Genomic DNA, 15,379 nt, shown 5'->3' on the forward strand with positions numbered 1-15,379 from the left:
ATCTGGAAAAACGGCAAGAGTGGACACGAGGAGACAGCTGGGCAGCTGTGAGTCACTGACATAAGAGATGGCAGTGGCTCGGACAGCCGGGACAGAGGGGGTGAGAGGGGATGGATCGGAGGTCTTGGGAGGTGCAGCGGGCAGAACCTGGCGCTGGATGGGGTGCTGGGGGAGGCAGGAGGGGGGCTCAAACAGACTGCCGGCTTGCTGGTGGGCACTTGGCACAGCAGGGAGGGCGCCAGCTTCAGCTCTGCGCTGGGGACGCCCGCGGCAGCCCCGCAGGCAGCCTGCGTGACCCGGCCCGGCCTCCTCTCTCTTCCCCGCTGTGGCCGTCAGCAAAGACTCGGCCAGAGCAGACCTGGGTAGCCGCAGGGCCCAGCTGGGGACACTGTGACACTCACTCTCACTATTGTCCTGAACGCTTCTCTCTGGGGCTGATGCGTGTGGCTGTCCCTCCCACCAGCCGGACAGGATAGAGACAGGGGTCTGGGGTTCAAACTGGGGTTCCCACTCAGGCCGGGCCTCCTGGACCGATACATTAGAAGGAGTAGGACGAGGGGGACAAAGAGAAAAAAGACACCTGTCGTTTCCTGTCATTATCATTATCTCGTTTTCGAAGTCATTTTAACTCCAAAAAATAAGGCTCGCATTTCAGGACTGATAAATTTACTCTCCAGAAACACAAAACCCACATGCTGAACCCACGTGTTTACACAAGAACCCGTGCTGGGCGCATTACATGCTCCCCAGAATCCCCCAGACGTGCCCCTGGCTGGGTCCCTTGCCTCCCTCCACCTTCCCGCAAGGACCCTATTTAAAACGCACCCCTCCCAACGCTCCCCGCCACCCGCATCTGTTTAACCCTTTCTGTAGCGCTGACCTCTGCTGACTAACCACACGCACTGTACTCAAAATTTACAATCCATCTTCTCCCCACCAGGATGTCACCTCCCCGAGGACATGGATTTACTTCTATTTTGTTCGTGACTGTATCCCCAGGGCCTAGCATGGTGTCCGGCACATAGTAGGTGCCTGGCACATAGTAGGTGCACAGTAAACACTCGTTGGTCGAATGAATGAGAACTCGCTCACATTAGAACCTGTACCTGTCCATCCAAACACTTAGTCAACAACACGGCAGCTAAAAGGCAAAAGCCTCTCATGACACAGTTAAATCTGAGCGAGGAGTTTCCCTTTTAAACAAGAAAGCAGCCCCCCACCACTGTGCTGGTGAGCCGGGGGGCTGGTGCAGGGCCCCAAGCCTGACCCTTCTCTGGCAGGATGTGGGGGCCGCAGAGTCCTGACTTTGAGGAGGAAGGGACGAGAACTGTCTGGCACCAAGGACACCTGCCAGCTCACCTACTCCCACAGACCTTTTAAGCCTGAAACGATTTCCGGCTTCAAAACTACTGTTTAATTAAATTACATAAGTCAAGAAACAATGGTGAGTCTGAAAAATCAGTAATAGCCTCTCTCTCTTTTTGTGTAATAATGATGTTTTATAAATCGAAGGATATGATTCAGCAGGAAACACCAGGCTTTCTCTCAAGGGGCAAGTATTGACCCTCAGCGGAACTAGCCCTGAGCCAGGCGGGCGACGCTCCGGGGTTTTGTGCATTATGTCATTTAGCCGGAGGCTGGTGACTGCCGTCACCACCTTCATCTGCCAGTGAAGGGACTGAAGCCGAACTCCCGGTCTGTGTGGGGAAGGGAAGCATGAGAGCCGCCTGGATGCCAAGTGTGGCCACAGAGGTGGGCGGGCCAGTCCTTTGACCCCCTGCCCACCGTATCGCAGTGGGTTTCTGTAAAGGGACTTCTGACAGCTTTCCCTGAGCCCCTGACACAGCTCAAGGACCCCTGTTCGGTGCTGCCCTCTAGGCTTTCTGTCATGCGTGTCACCGGGACTGTGCTGGGGCTTCAGGTAGGGCACTGGGTGACCAGGGCAGCCAAGGCCAGATGGGAGACAGTGGCCAGCAAGCGACGACGCTGACAAAGGGCTAGGTGGCAGTCAGCACCGAGACCGTTCAACAGGACACCTCGTGTGGGGCAGAGAAGACACATCCCGAAGGTGACACGTGTGACCTGAGTGGCGAGGAGGTGCCAGACATGCCAAAAGCAGGAGGGGCGAAGGGGAGTGGGCAAAGCCACGTGTTCCCGGAACTGACAAGAGGCGTGGCTGGCCGGGGCGGCCCCGAGACGGAAACCGGTTTTCTGGGACCCACAGACCCATCCCTTGGAGGGTCCTCCTTAGCAAAGTGAAGGTCACACCATGACACACAGCTGCTCCGGCCTCTTCTGGGCCTCAGGAGAAGCCCTGGACGCTAAGCTTCACCGACCTCATGGAAAATGTGTCCTTGGCCGGAACTGAGTACACTGTGATGCCAAGTGCCTATTAATACCCTAGACACGCACAGACAGCCAGATGCCCAGACACACTTACACAAACACACCCAGACACAGACACGCACACACACACTCTGACACACACATACACACAAACACACACACACACGTTCAGAGACAGACACACACGCACAGACACCCAGACACACACACGTACACAAACACACCCAGAGACACAGACACGGACACACACACACACTGGGCAGAGCGTCTGTTTTGAATAATGACTAAATAAACTCGCACTACTATTATGACCCGTAGTAACGGCACTCGCTGGGTGCTAGCTGGCACGTCCTGCGTGCCAGGCACGGCTGCAAGAGCGTATTTCACCTTTGCCACGACCTAACAGAGCAGGCATGACCCATGTCCCCATCGCGCGGAAGAGGAAAACGAGGCTCCGAGCGGCTGGGCGACTCCGCTGAGGTCACACGGCAGGAAGCAGACCTGGGCGGCGGGGCTGGAGTGCACACTCTGAACCAGACTAGCCGTGTGCCTGCTGAGACAGCAGCGACCGCACCAGGCAGGCTCTCCCCGCCCCAACCCGAGGGCTCAAATTCCGGGAGAGGAGACGGCGACCAGGAAAGCAGTAAATCACACGGTGGATCACAATCTGTATTCCCTGGAAAGGAGCTGCCAGCCAGCTGGGGGGGGGTGGGGGGGTGGTATGTGTGGGTGACATCTGGGTAAACAGAGGATCACAACCCAGGGGAGGCAGGGCTGGAAAAGGCAAGCCCAGAGGGCTGTCGGAGCACCCAGACATTCCCAGGTAACCTGAGGAATGGAGGGCTTCCTGGAGGAGGTGATGCGGGAGAATCACTACACTTTGACACAACAACGGGCCAGAGTTAGGCAAGACAAGGGAGGGATAAGAAGCAGACGTAGGAGGGTGACGCGCGAAGGGCGCCCAGGCAGACGGCACGGCAGGGACCAGGTCCCAAGGCAAGAAGTAGCCTGGTCTGCCAGGAAGGTCCAAGTAGTTGGAACTACAGAAGCACAAAGGGTGAGGATCAAGGGAACACAGAGGGCGGACCAGGGGACCAGGGCCAGATCACGAGGGGTCTCGAACGCCAGGCTAAGGGGTAAGGCTTTGTCCCGAGGGGCTGGGGAGCCACGGAGGCCTCTGAACAGGACGGGGGCAGGGCCAGCTCTAGCTCCAGGGAGACCCCTGACGCTGGGACGGTTCAGACTGGTGGGAAGAGACTGGGGGCTGGGAAAATGGGGCGAGGGTCCAGCTGCGGGGAGACGGGCCTGAACTGCTGCGGCCGTGAGGACACAGAAGAGAAAACAGGGCGGAGACGGAGAGGGCAGGTGCGGGAAGGAGGGGTACCGGGGTGGGGCCCGGTGATTAGGTAGGTGGCCGCATTCGAATAATTGATTGGTTCAGAAAGGGCTATGGACAGACACGTCCAGCGAGACAGGATGCAGTGCAGGGGGCCCAGAGCGCTGTGGGAGGGACAGGCAGCACACGCCCCGGGAAGGGACAGGAGCTCACACGAGGACACATTCGCTCTTCCTCCCGTGGGGCACACACGCCGGAGGCACCCGTGTGCCCGGCCCCGTGCTGGGCGGCGCTGGGACGCAGAGCTCAGTCACACGTGGGTCTGCCTGGTGGGGGAGATGGACGCGACCCCCAGACATCTCGGGCCAGGGACCAGGGCTGGGGCCGGACCAGGCCTGAGAGAGACCCAGGGGCTACACAGGCCAAAGGAAAAGAGGCGAGAACCAGCAGCATTGGGTCCCTGGACCCCAAGGGGAGCGTATCCCAAGAGGCATGGCGGCAACAACCCTGCCGTGTGCAGCCAGAGCCTGTCGAGGCTGAGAGGCTGTGGGGACGAGAGGGGCACAGACGGGAGTGGGCCTCAGTTTCCTCACCTGCCCAACAGGATAATATCGAAAGAAAGAATCCGGAGAGGGCCGGAGGGGCTCATCTCATCCGAGGACGTGGAATGTTGCCTGGCGAACGGTTAAGTCCCCACTAATGTGAGCGATTATAATCCCTGGAGATGACATGCCAGAACCTGGCTCCTGGGCCCTCCTCCCCGCCATACAGCCCGACCTGGCAGGGGCCCCAAGTTTCACCCATCCCAAGCCCTCCGACATGCCAGGCCCTGTGCTGGGCAATGCTGGGGACACAGTCCAGAGCAGACAGACATGGACGGGCAGTCAGCACCTTGTCTGGTTCAGGCCAAGTATGGAGAGAAAATGGCCAATGAGACTGTGTCTGATTTGCCCCTGTCCACACCAGCTTCTCCCTGGGGACAAGCCCCCCAGGAGCCAATGCTCCCAGCCGCCTGGTGGAGGATGTGAGCCATTCTGCCAACTCATCAGACCGACTTCCTCTCTAGCAAACTCTTCTCTTTCCTAGCTGCAGCCTCCTCGCTCACCCTGTACCTACGTCGGGTGAAAGATAGCATCTGGATTCCCTCCGCGCCCTGTCTGACCTTCGTGATAACAGGTTTCTTGAACTGTAATAGTCGACTGAGTTTGCAATGCAGCCCAGTGGATGAAAGTGTGGCTTGTCTGCAAAGCACTCTTTGGGGTGAGGAACCAGACAGACCGAGCTAGGAACTCCCGCTCTGCCCCTTCCAGGCTCAGAGACCTTCCTGTGCCTCAGTTTCTCCATGTGTTAAACGGGGATCATGACTCCCCCAGCAGGTAAGTAAGAAACACAGAAAGTAGCTCGTTCTGCACGCAATTATTAAAGCAGTGACTCCAGAACCAGAGGAACGGGGTCATAACCCTAGAGGGGCGGGGTTTAGTGAGCAGCGATCGGATGTCTGAACCTCAATCCTCGTTCTTTGCCCTCAGGTGTGACTTTGACGTTTGGGGAAAGAGCGGCAGAGGTCAGAGGTTATGAGAAGATCCCCTGCCCATACGGTGCACGCTCGTAACCCCGGAAGCACACGGTCGCGGGACACAGGGAGGTGGGAGAGGGGGACCCGGTCACCTTCACGGCGAAGTCGATGACCCTCTTGACAGCCACGAGCGCGCGCAGCTCCGCCATCTTCCTGCCTTGGCCACCTTTGGAATCTGGACACCGGGTCCCTGCCCTCCGGCCACCGATTCCAGCCGTCCCGCCCCTGCCCTCTTCCGCGCCTGCGCCCCGGGTCGCCAGCCAATCAACGGCCGCGGGACCCGCCTCCGCCCGACAAGGGACCAATCGGAAGGCAGGAGGGAGGGGCGTGGCCGGCGTGGCCAGCGCGGCGGGACCCAGGGAAGCGCTTCCAGCGGGGGCGGCGGGACCCGGAGCGGAGGCGACTGAGAAGGGGGCGTGGCCGGGAACTAGGGGAAAGGTCATCCCGGGAGGGAGGCGCCCTCCGAGTGGGACTCCTCTCTGTCGTGCTAGACTTTTCCCAGCGTCCTCGGATCTAACCCCTCCCCGAGGTCCCTGCCTCCTCCAAGCCAATCCAAGACGCGGCGCCGGTGCCCCCACGCCTCCGAGTTCTCCCGTGTCCGTCTCCCCATTTTCTCCATGCCCGTGTCCCCACATCCTCTCCATGCGCCCCGGTCGCCCCTTCTGATCCCAATCCCCCGTGTCCCTGTTCCCCCACACATCTATGTCCCTGGTCCACTCCACGTTCGTGTCTCCATGCCCGTGTCCCCAGGTCTCCACGTTCCCTCCAGGTACGCGGAGCCTCCGTGTACACCCGCGTCCGAGTCCCCGTGCTCCTCATGTTCATGTGCCCACATCTCTCCGTGTCGTCCGTGTCCGCGTCCCCACATCCCCCAGAAAGGCAGGCGGAGCCGCAGCAGTGGAAGCTGTTCCTTTATTCTGCCCCAGGCAGGCTGCGGTCACAAGCACACGGGGAAGCCGCTGATGGCATCCGTGCTCTGCAGGATCATGTCAGCCATCAGAAAGCAGAAGCCTGGAAGGAGGGAGGCGGAGGCCAGGTGGGAGACAGTGAGAGGGTCTTGGGGCGCTTGGCCGGAACGGCCCCTGGGGTTTGAGACTCCAGGGCGTCTCTGAAGTGTGTTGGGGAGTCCCTGGGAGGTCAAAGTGAGGGTTCCCGGGAGGGCGGCTGCGGAGTCTCTGCGCGGGGGAGGGGCCCCCTAGGCAGTCTCCTTCACCCTCATCCCGCTGTCCAAGTTACCCGCGATAATAGAGAATGGTAAAGCCAGCCACCCGGAAAAATAGGACCAGGAGAAGAAGACGTCGTTTTTCCACGCATTCTTCACCGTGTAGCCTGTCAAGGCGATGAGCAGCAGCAGGCCTGGGCCGCAGCCACCGGCCAGGTGAGCGGGACCCGGGGAACCGCATCCGGGTCCCACCCGGACCGCGCCCGCCGTCCCAGGCCACGCCCCCTCGGGACCGCCCGCCCGGCTGGAGCAGGCCACGCCCACCTCCTCCAGCTGCGACCTGACCCCGCCCCCGGGTCTCCAGCCCCTCCCCTGGGCTGACTTCCTGGGGCCTCAAGTCGCGACCCTAGGGCCCCTGTCCCCTCCACCCGCCAGGCCCTCCCTGAGCATGGGGGCCCGCTGCCGTCTCACCGCAGAGGAAGAAGATAACACTGGTAGTCTGGCCCCGCAAGTCGCTGTCGTGGCACAGGATCCGCAGCCCCATCACCAAGCCCACCAGGCTGGAGCCCGCCGCCAGCACCATGCACGCCCCTGTCGCCGCCAGCACCGCTGGGGAGAGCCGGCCGCCTCAGCCCCGCGCTGGCGCCGCCCCCGGCCCCCGCCCTCGCCCCCACCCTCCCGTACGGGGCTGGGAGCGGAGTCGGGTGTGAACGGGGCCTTGGAGGTTGTCAGAAGGGGTTGTTATGCTCGTGGTGGCCTCGGTCACCGAAGGGCCGCTGGATCTGAGACTGGAGGGGGCGGGGCAGGCGGGGGCGCTGCAGGATGTGTCCAGTTGTGTCAGGCGAGGGAGCCAGCTGCGGTCAGTGCGGGGGCTGGCAGTGCGGCGGGGGCGGGGCCTCACTCTGGCAGGGGATGTTGGGGCAGATGCCGCCTTTACACTCCTGCCACAGGCCACTGTGGCCCCCGGGGAAGCGGATCCAGTAGTTGGTGGCAGTGGAGAGAATCGTGAGGATATTGGCCAGGAAGCCCAGCAGGACGCCCCCGCTCTGAAGGCTCCGCTTCACCCCCATGCCAGGGAGGCCGCTGCGGGGGCGGGGGCGGAGGAGGGGTGCGGGGCACACAGGCTGTATTGGCCAACATCCCTCCCGCCCCCCAAGCCCCTCTCCCCGTTCCTTCAGGTCCGCAAGACACATGTCGCTCCACGTCCCAGCGCCCCTGCCTGAGACCCTGCTTCTGAAGACCTGGAGATGCCCCTCCTTCAGTTCCTCCCGGGCTGCGGGCCCCTCCTCCAGCCTCCTGCCTGGGCACTTTGAGACCCTCCCTCCCCGGAGTTGCTGCTTAGGGACCCCTCAGTATTCCAGAGACCTGCATCCCCCAGCGGAATGGCCCTTAGGCCTGCCAGTCCTCTCCACCCACCACACACACCCACCTCAGTGACTCACAGCCAGCTCCCAGGGCTTCTTAGGTGCAGAGCCCAGAGGGGTGGGGGAAGGGAGACCGAGTGTCTGTGAGGCAACAGGAGTTCCAGAACCCTCTCCCAGTTGCCCTTAAAGAGAACCACACACACACACACGCGCGCGCGCGCGCGCGCGCGCGCGCACACACACACACACACACACACACACGCAGCTCTCCTAGCAAAGCGACAGCTCAGACTCAGATGGCAGGTCTGAGGGAGGCCCGAGGGCCATGACACCTTCTAGAAACTTCTCTTCCCTTGACCCCTTAAGCGCTCCTGGTCCGTAGCTCTGGCTGTGCCTCCCAGGCCCCCCACGGGCCCCCGCTCCCTCTACTTCTCAGCTCCAGTCTTCCTAGCGGCTCCATCCGGCACCTTCTCCCAGGTGGGCTTCCTCAGCCCCGCAGTCCAGCGGCCATGATCCTGAGATAGCTCCCGACACTCTGTCTCCAGCCCAGGTGTCTCTCCCAAGCCTCGGCCTGCAGGGCTCATCTGCTCCTGGCCGCCTCCCAGAGCCCCTGGCACCCAGCCACCTCTCACATGAGCTCAGTCCCCGGGGTACTGTCCCTGCCCCCTTCCTGCCCCTCACCCCACGAAGGCCTTGGCTTGCCGAGTCCCGGTTCCTCCACTCTCTCTGGCTCCGTCGCACCTTCCCGTCTTACGCCCGGGTCCCAGCCGGGCCCTGTCCTGCCTCGCGTCCCACCTGTTGCGCGTCCTACCTGTTGCGTTGCCAAGCTGCTCTCTCCCTTTGGTCCTCCCCCGAATGACCAGAGGGCTCTCTGGCTCCTGGAGCTGACACTACCCCTGCCGTACTCACGCCCTGGCTCCCCATTCCGCTCAAGGAAGAGCCAGCTGTGGCGCGAGGGGTCCTGGCTCCCGCCCGCCTCTCCATCCTCATTTTCCACCAGCCCCACGTCCTGCATCCCGGCCACGAAGCACCTTGATCCATCCAGGGAACACTTCCGGCCTTTACCTGCCTCCGCCTTGGGGCCCCTTTCCCTGCATTAGTTTTCCTTGGCCCCGCAGAAGTCTCTACACGTCCTCTCCCCCCGGAAAGCTCACCTCCATCCCCCCGCAACACCGTCGGCCTTTGTCCCGGGCCCTCCCTGGGCTCCTCCTGCCATCCCCGCCTATGCTAGTGAGTGGCCTTCCCCCACCCGCCTTTCAGCCCTCGTTGGCAGGCCCTGGGTCCGACTCATGTCCGTGTCCCCAGATGCCCAGCAGACAGGACGCGCTCAGGAAAAGCCGGCAGACGGACCGAATGAATCAACGAATAAGTGACGGCGAGGCGACAAGGTCAGAGGGAACAAGTGGAGGGTGCTCGAGCAAGGCGGGGAAGAAGGGAAGGAAGGACAGAGAGAGACGCAAACGGGGAGCAAGACAGGGCCGGACAAGGGGAGCGAGGGCGCGGGGCAGTGCCGCGCCCGCACGGGGCCCCGCGCCAGGCGGGAGCCCCCCAGACAGCACGTGGGGGGTCGGACTCTTCTGGGTACCCAGTGTCGCCCCCCCCGGAGCTGGCGTGCCGGTGGCTTACGCTGTGATCGAATTAATCAGAATAACCAGATTCTAGTCCATTTTTATTGAAGGGATGAAGAGACAAATGGAGAGACTGTGAAAGGGCAGGGGCCGAGGGCCGAGGGCGGGCCGGGCGTCCATCCGGTGGCTCTCGATGGCGCCTTCGGAGAAGAAGGGGGCCTCACGCCCACTCGGCTGTCCTCGCCCGCGTCTCACAGGGCGTCGTAGCCAGGCCGGGGGCCGGAGCAGTGAGCGCCCAGACTCAGGCCACCTGCAGTGGCAGGCGGAGGGTTAGCGCTGGCCCTTCCCGTGTCCTCCCAGAGCCTCGGCTGGCCCTCCCAAGCTCCCGGGGCGCCAGTCACCTGCACTGAGCAAGAGGGGGATCGAAACCCAGCCCAGGAAGAAGGACCAGGCGAAGAAGGTCTGGATCTGGGGGTGACGAGGCTGGCTCCACCGCTCACTGGTGTAGACCGCCATGGCCACCGTCAAGGAGAAGGCTAGGGACAAAGACAAGAGGACCCGCTCAGCCCCTCCGAAGTCGCTCCCGGCTCCCGTATGGGGCCCATGGGCAGTCCGAACACCTTACCTGCAGCAAAGGCTACAATGGATGCGACCAGGGGCCCGCGGCCGGGGGCAGACAGCGAGGGCACGCAGGACAGGACCAGTAGGCCCATGGACACCAGGCCACACAGGGCAGCCAGGATGCCGAAGGTCTGTGTCACGTAGATGTAGCCTGCTCCAAGACAAGACCTCTGAGGGCCTGTCCCCTCCAGCAATGCCCCCACGGGAGAGCCCCACCTGCTTACCTGCTGGGTGCTCATCTCCCTTCGTCGGCCAGATGCCAGAGTGAGAGGAAGACGTGGGCCCCATGGCCACGAACCAAAAATTCGTGCTCAGGGCAACCACGACACACATCAGGCCCAGGGAGCCAGCCAGCAGTGCCAGGGACCGACAGGGCTCCATGGGGACGGGGGGAGCACTGGGCTTCCGGGTCCTGGGAGACGAAGATGCTGGTGATCCAGACTCCTGGGTCTCCGAGGGAGGAGGAGGAGGCTGTGCACCTGGACTCCTGGGTCCTCTGAGCTCGAGAAAAGGCAGCCAGCAGGCGGGAGAGGCGGCGGGAGGGCCCGCGCTGCTGAAGACAAGGCCACTTCTGTCTCCCCCGGCTCAGTTCCCGGCAACCCACCCTTGTCACACACACCCTCCCTTCCTGGCTCGCACCGATAAAGTCTCCCCTCCCCGAGGTCCCGGTTCCCCTCACGCTGTGTGGTGGCAAAGGGTGACACATTATCATCGGTGGTTTGGTCTCTCTGTCTCAGCTTCTGCACCTCCCACCCTCGGAGCCATCCACACCAGAGGGGGCTTCCCGGAAGAGGTGAGAGAGAAGCTTGGGGGCTCAGAGGTGGAGGTGGCAAATGAGGCCAGGGTGTGAGTTAAATGAGAGGGGAGGATGTGGCCAGAGGGGACAGTTGGGGGACGTGTCATGTTTTCCTGTGGGTTTTGCAACCTTCCGTTCTGGGAGGGGGGGCACTCTAGGGGGGCCACGAAAGGAGGGGGCTGGAGGCCAGGACGCCCGGGGCCGAGGGAGGAAGGGGCGGCCGGGCAGGCAAGGGGATCAGACTCCCGAATCCCGGCTTGGAGCTCATGCTCCACGGCAGGCAAAAATGGAGAATCACAGTTCTGAAAATCCCTGAAGGGTAAGACACGCCCACATCCTCATGTGATCAGTGCAGAGACAGCTCCGCTTCCAGCGGCTGGCTTCCTTCCCAGGACCATGGTGCCTGGCGGGGGGCCCATGGACGTCAGCGCAGGACCCCCCCAGCCCTCCGAGCACAGGCCTCCTCCCCCTACATCGACATCAGGTCCTGGGAGCAGGTATAAGGTGAAGGTGCCACAGCTCAAGCAGAAGGCCCACGCAAACTTGACCTCTGCAGAGCTGGAATGGCCCCAGAGAGGACCTCTGTTGTGAAGACAGACTGAGCCAGCAGTCCCAGGACATCTAGAGAAGAGGGGGACCAGTGATCCAGGAGGCCGGTCCTCTTCCTCTGTGGGAGACTCCAGTTTGCAGGCCCCTAGCCCTCTCCCGGACCCTCGCCAGTGAGGTAACTGGCCACTCCTGAGAACGTGATCACAAGGACAGCCTCCCAGAGGTGGATCCAGGTGATGAGGAGTGGGGACACAGTGGCTATAGACATGGCTCTGGCAAGAAGCAGCCAGACGGGCTTCGGGAAGTCTGGGCCGTGGGCGTCTGGGGAGGGGGAGAACCAGAGCGCAGAGCCCATCTGTGATCTTGACCCCGTCCCACACCCAACCCCAGCCTGAACCCCATCCCTATCCTGCAGCCCAACCCCGTTCTCATTTCCAAACCCAGCTCTCAGCTCAACCCCATCCATAATCCCCGCTCCAACTCAATCCCTAAAACCAACTCTCAATTCAAAACCATCTCCAACCCCAAACCCACCCCAATCCCTAATTTAACCCCATCCTTATCCTCCAGCCTAACCCCATTCTTATTCGCAAACCCAACCCCAAACTCAACTCCACCCCCACCCCAAAGCCAATCCCATCGTCATCCTGGCTCTTAACAACCCTATCTTCATTCCCAGCCCCGTACCTGGATCATATCCCCAATCCCGGCCCCAGCCCAGCCCTACGTCTACTTCCTAATTCATACTTCTCCCCAACCTCTAGAATTCCTGCCTCAACCCTGCCCCATTTCACCTTCATCTCACTTCCAGGTTCGAGGCTGTAACCCCGTTTCTCATCTTCTTACGTCTTATCATAACCACCACTGACCGAAGAAAGATTCAACGGCCTGGCTTCTGCGAGGGAACCTCTAAGCCCGTGGAATGTCCTGCCTGATATGTGTCTGTGTTTACCTGGATTCCTTGAGCCACACCAGATAGTTTACGCTATCAATGTAGTTTGGGCAGGTGAGGGGGCGTTGGGGTGCACTACATCAGCTTGACCCCCGGAGAGGCTGGAGACTGAATAACTCAGGTCAGCCACGTGGGTGCTCCATGCCTACGAAAGTGACCTTCAATAAAAACTCTGGACACCTGGGTTTGGATGAGCTTCTCCGACGGGCAGTAGTCCGTGCGAGTCGTCACACGTCGTTCGTTGTTGGGAGAAGTAAGTGCTTTCCCAAGACTCCCCTGGGAGGGACAGTGGAAGCTGGTACCTGGTCTCCCTGGAAACCGCCCACCGAGGCTCATCCCTTTGCTGGTTTTCAACGGTGTCCTTTTGCTGTAAGGTAACTGTGAGTGTAACAGTTTTCCTAAACTCTCTGAGTCCTTCTAGCAACTCATCGAACCCGAGGGTGGTCTTGAGGACCACCTGCAGCGAGGGAGAGGGACTAAGCCAGAGAGTTAGTGGGGGCATTTTCAGATGCGGGATGTGACTGAAACGAAGCTGAGGAGAAAATGGACGTGTCGTTTACTCAGATGGGGGGAGGTCGTGGGAGGAGCAGAGGCGTGAAGACTGAAAATCCTCTTCGAGTTGGAGGGCTGAGTCTGGAGTTATAACGGCATTATCATCGCTAGAGGAAGCCCTGTAAATACGATTATTTCTACTTAAAAGAGCCTCGGTGAAGTATTATTAGAGAAGGCCTCAATTGTCACTGTTAATACCAGAAGCCTCTATAAATATAGTATTCTTGTTATTTGAGGAGGCCCCAATAAACATTATTTATAGGGAATATGCCTCTATTAATATAACAATTACTAGCATAGCCTGTAAAAAAAAATGCTTAGCATTAGAATTGGCCTTGCTAAACGGTCTTATTGTTTGACGATTGGCATCAGTGAATCTCATGGCGGTCAACATCAGTTTGTTGAATGAACTAAGCATCAGCGGATGAAGAGAAGGTCAAGGCCATGAGCGGTGTGTGAAGATGCAGTTGTAGGGGGTGAAGGGCCCTGACTTCTGCTGTTTTTAGTGGGAGGGGCTCATCGGGGAGGGGAGAGGAGGTGGGAGAGCCAGCTGGAGATGGGGCGAGGCTGGCAGGCTGGGAAGCTGTTTCTTCACAGACCCTTTCACATATCCTATTACCGTACCATAATATCATGATTCATAATAAGAATTTCCTAAGTGACAAGCACCATGAGAGTGTCATTTGCTACAGTGATGAGGTGACTCTAGGACCCCCACCTAAGGATGTGGGGGATGGTTTCCAGTGGAGCAGACCCTGTGATTTGAGGATTGGAACTTCCAGTCTCGTCCCCTGACCTCCAGGGAGGAGAGAGGAGCTGGAGGCCAAGTTCAATCACCAGGGGGCAAGGATTTAATCAATCTCGCCGACATGATGAAGCCTCCGTAAAACCCCAAAGGATGGGGTTCGGAGAGTTCTGGGTTGGAGATCCAGGGAGAGGGCCCCCCTGGAGAGGGTCCCACGCCTGGCCCACACCTGGCTCCGTGCAACTCTTCCATTGGCTGCCACTGAGTTATACCCTCTCATCACTCACTGGTGGTTGGGTAAGTACCATGTTTCTCCGAGTTCTGTGAGCTGCTCTAGCAAATTAATGGAACCTGAGGAGGAGATAGTAGGAGTGTCTGATGCACGGCTGGTTGGGCAGAAGCACAGGTGACAGCCTGGACTAGGAGCTGGCATCGGAAGCAGGGGGCGGTCTCGTCGGACCCGGCCCTTCCCCTGTGGGATCTGAGGCTATCGCCAGGTAGGTAATGTCAGAATTGAGTTCATTCTGGGTGGCATGGGGAGGGTGGAGAATACACATCCGAACTGGTGTCAGAATTGGACTCACGCCACAGTTTCCTAGACATCAAATTGTCCCCTGGGCGGGGCCGTGTGATTGATCTCGGTCTCCATGCCTACAGAAACAGCAGGCGGGGCCACCGTAACGCCCCGCACCCCATCCACCGCACGCACCCCAGCTCCTCAGGGCCACAGAGTAGTACTTCCACATCAGTTTTATTAGACTCCAAAAAAAAAAAAAAAATTCCTTCTAATGGATATTCCGTTTCTCAAACAACCCCTCCTGGTGGAGGGAGGGCCTCAGGCCTTCTCAGCTCCCTCCCACCAGGCCCCGTTCTTCCTCTCCTGGTGGGACTCAGGAGTCAAGGGCCCCCACCCAGAGTCCAGGCCTGAGCCCCCTCATGCCCCCAGGAACCAGGATTTCAGGCCCCAGACCCTCCCCTCCTCTTCAGCGACCTCGTTTTAACTTCCAGTTGAAGCTGGTGGATACAGTTGGGCTCAGCGGGGCGTGGACAGGCGCCGACATTCGTGCATCCGGTAGGCACACATGTAGAAGATTCCTGTGTGGGGAAAGGTCTCAGGGGACACCCTCAAACCCCCGCCCCAGCATTCCCTCTCTCCCTGGGCATCCTGAGGGCCTGGAGTCTGCCATCCAGCTTAGTGCTGGGGGCCTGTGTGGGACACCTCACCGTCTCACCCTCTCCTCTGGAGTGCTGCCCGCTCTGCCCCAGACAGTGCCCTTTCCACCCCCAAAGCCCCGTACCTGCAAAGAAGGTCATGAGCAGGGCCACCCAGCCCAGGATGTAAGACCAAGAAAAGCGCCAGTCCCCGAAGCGGCGACCCAGGAAGCTGACGGTGACTCCAGTGTAAATGGCCAAGGCCAGCAGGACAAAAAAGGCTGGGGAGAAGAGGGTGTGGGTGGGAACAGGGATGGGTTGGGCGCAAGATCGAGGAACGGAATGTGGTGGGGTGGGCGAGGTGGAGATAGGGGTGGAGTGTGGTGGGGTGGGTGGGGTGGGGATAAAGGTGAGGACAGGGGTTCAGTCGAAAGTGGGAGCGAAGACAGACAGGGAGTGGGAATGAGGTGGGTGTGGGACAGGGGTGTGCTGTGTCATAAAGAATCTGACTGGTCTCTGTCTCTGGTTCCTGGAAGGATGACTCTAAATCCTTGGCATTTCTTGACTTATGGGAGTGGCTTTGTTATTCCTGAGCCTCCGGGATCACGCCTGTTGTTGAGCTGAGATGGCTCGGAATGGAAGCTGGTCATCGGAAAGATC

The 15,379-nt window shown here is 60.2% G+C and overlaps 4 protein-coding genes and 2 long non-coding RNA genes across 8 annotated transcripts in view; 2 read left to right on the forward strand and 4 right to left on the reverse strand.

Annotated features, from left to right (window-relative positions):
- The window catches only part of ETFB (electron transfer flavoprotein beta subunit), a 10,438-nt gene extending 4,938 nt beyond the window's left edge, over positions 1–5,500 (reverse strand). The window contains exons 1-2 of the mRNA XM_023525670.1: positions 5,351–5,500; positions 7–525 (exon numbers count right to left, since the gene is read on the reverse strand). Coding sequence (XP_023381438.1) covers positions 7–525; positions 5,351–5,407 — 576 coding nt within the window. The 5' untranslated portion in view covers positions 5,408–5,500. The remainder of the gene's footprint in view (positions 1–6; positions 526–5,350) is intronic.
- A 654-nt stretch (positions 5,501–6,154) lies between these two features.
- CLDND2 (claudin domain containing 2) lies at positions 6,155–8,114 on the reverse strand. Of its 2 annotated transcripts, XM_011384573.2 has the most exons (4): positions 7,322–8,114; positions 6,892–7,029; positions 6,495–6,614; positions 6,155–6,269 (listed from the first exon to the last, which is right to left on the reverse strand). In XM_011384573.2, exons 1-4 carry the CDS (start codon positions 7,611–7,613, stop codon positions 6,196–6,198), a joined length of 624 nt encoding a protein of 207 aa, XP_011382875.1. In that variant the 5' UTR covers positions 7,614–8,114; the 3' UTR covers positions 6,155–6,195. The 2 variants fall into 2 exon arrangements, 1 of the variants encoding a protein (XP_011382875.1); XR_002778054.1 differs by lacking the exons at positions 6,892–7,029; positions 7,322–8,114 and having other exon boundaries at positions 6,155–6,387; positions 6,495–6,885.
- Positions 8,115–8,414: 300 nt separating this feature from the next.
- On the forward strand, positions 8,415–9,530 carry LOC111733629. Its single transcript, XR_002778056.1, has 3 exons — positions 8,415–9,014; positions 9,090–9,172; positions 9,463–9,530. It is a non-coding gene; the product is annotated as an uncharacterized LOC111733629 (long non-coding RNA).
- On the reverse strand, positions 9,437–10,692 carry NKG7 (natural killer cell granule protein 7). Of its 2 annotated transcripts, XM_011384572.2 has the most exons (4): positions 10,198–10,685; positions 9,978–10,124; positions 9,754–9,888; positions 9,437–9,662 (listed from the first exon to the last, which is right to left on the reverse strand). In XM_011384572.2, exons 1-4 carry the CDS (start codon positions 10,352–10,354, stop codon positions 9,604–9,606), a joined length of 498 nt encoding a protein of 165 aa, XP_011382874.1. In that variant the 5' UTR covers positions 10,355–10,685; the 3' UTR covers positions 9,437–9,603. The 2 variants fall into 2 exon arrangements, with proteins under 2 accessions (XP_011382874.1, XP_023381441.1); XM_023525673.1 differs by having other exon boundaries at positions 9,437–9,888; positions 10,198–10,692.
- LOC111733628 lies at positions 10,642–12,815 on the forward strand. The gene is made up of 3 exons (XR_002778055.1): positions 10,642–10,766; positions 11,326–11,551; positions 12,130–12,815. It is a non-coding gene; the product is annotated as an uncharacterized LOC111733628 (long non-coding RNA).
- Positions 12,816–14,305: 1,490 nt separating this feature from the next.
- The window catches only part of LIM2 (lens intrinsic membrane protein 2), a 4,574-nt gene continuing 3,500 nt past the window's right edge, over positions 14,306–15,379 (reverse strand). Inside the window, exon 5 of the mRNA XM_011384570.2 lies at positions 14,306–14,662. Within this exon, the coding sequence (XP_011382872.1) occupies positions 14,601–14,662 (62 nt within the window). The 3' untranslated portion in view covers positions 14,306–14,600. The remainder of the gene's footprint in view (positions 14,663–15,379) is intronic.

This window comes from Pteropus vampyrus, unplaced genomic scaffold (genome assembly GCF_000151845.1).
Source record: "Pteropus vampyrus isolate Shadow unplaced genomic scaffold, Pvam_2.0 Scaffold593, whole genome shotgun sequence".
In the NCBI taxonomy this organism is placed as follows: Eukaryota; Metazoa; Chordata; class Mammalia; order Chiroptera; family Pteropodidae; genus Pteropus; species Pteropus vampyrus.

Bases quoted from the DNA above. Each gene is read 5' to 3' on its own strand.
- CLDND2 (XM_011384573.2), bottom strand. From the start codon at position 7,613: ATGTGTCTTGCGGACCTGAAGGAACGGGGAGAGGGGCTTGGGGGGCGG. The intron at 7,030-7,321 runs GTGAGGCCCCGC...GGCTCTCCCCAG, and splicing joins CCCCAACATCCCCTGCCAGA to CGGTGCTGGCGGCGACAGGG. The intron at 6,615-6,891 runs GTGAGACGGCAG...GCTGCGGCCCAG, and splicing joins TGTTATCTTCTTCCTCTGCG to GCCTGCTGCTGCTCATCGCC.
- NKG7 (XM_023525673.1), bottom strand. From the start codon at position 10,354: ATGGAGCCCTGTCGGTCCCTGGCACTGCTGGCTGGCTCCCTGGGCCTG. The intron at 10,125-10,197 runs GTAAGCAGGTGG...GTCTTGGAGCAG, and splicing joins GGGAGATGAGCACCCAGCAG to GCTACATCTACGTGACACAG. The intron at 9,889-9,977 runs GTAAGGTGTTCG...CTTTGTCCCTAG, and splicing joins CATTGTAGCCTTTGCTGCAG to CCTTCTCCTTGACGGTGGCC.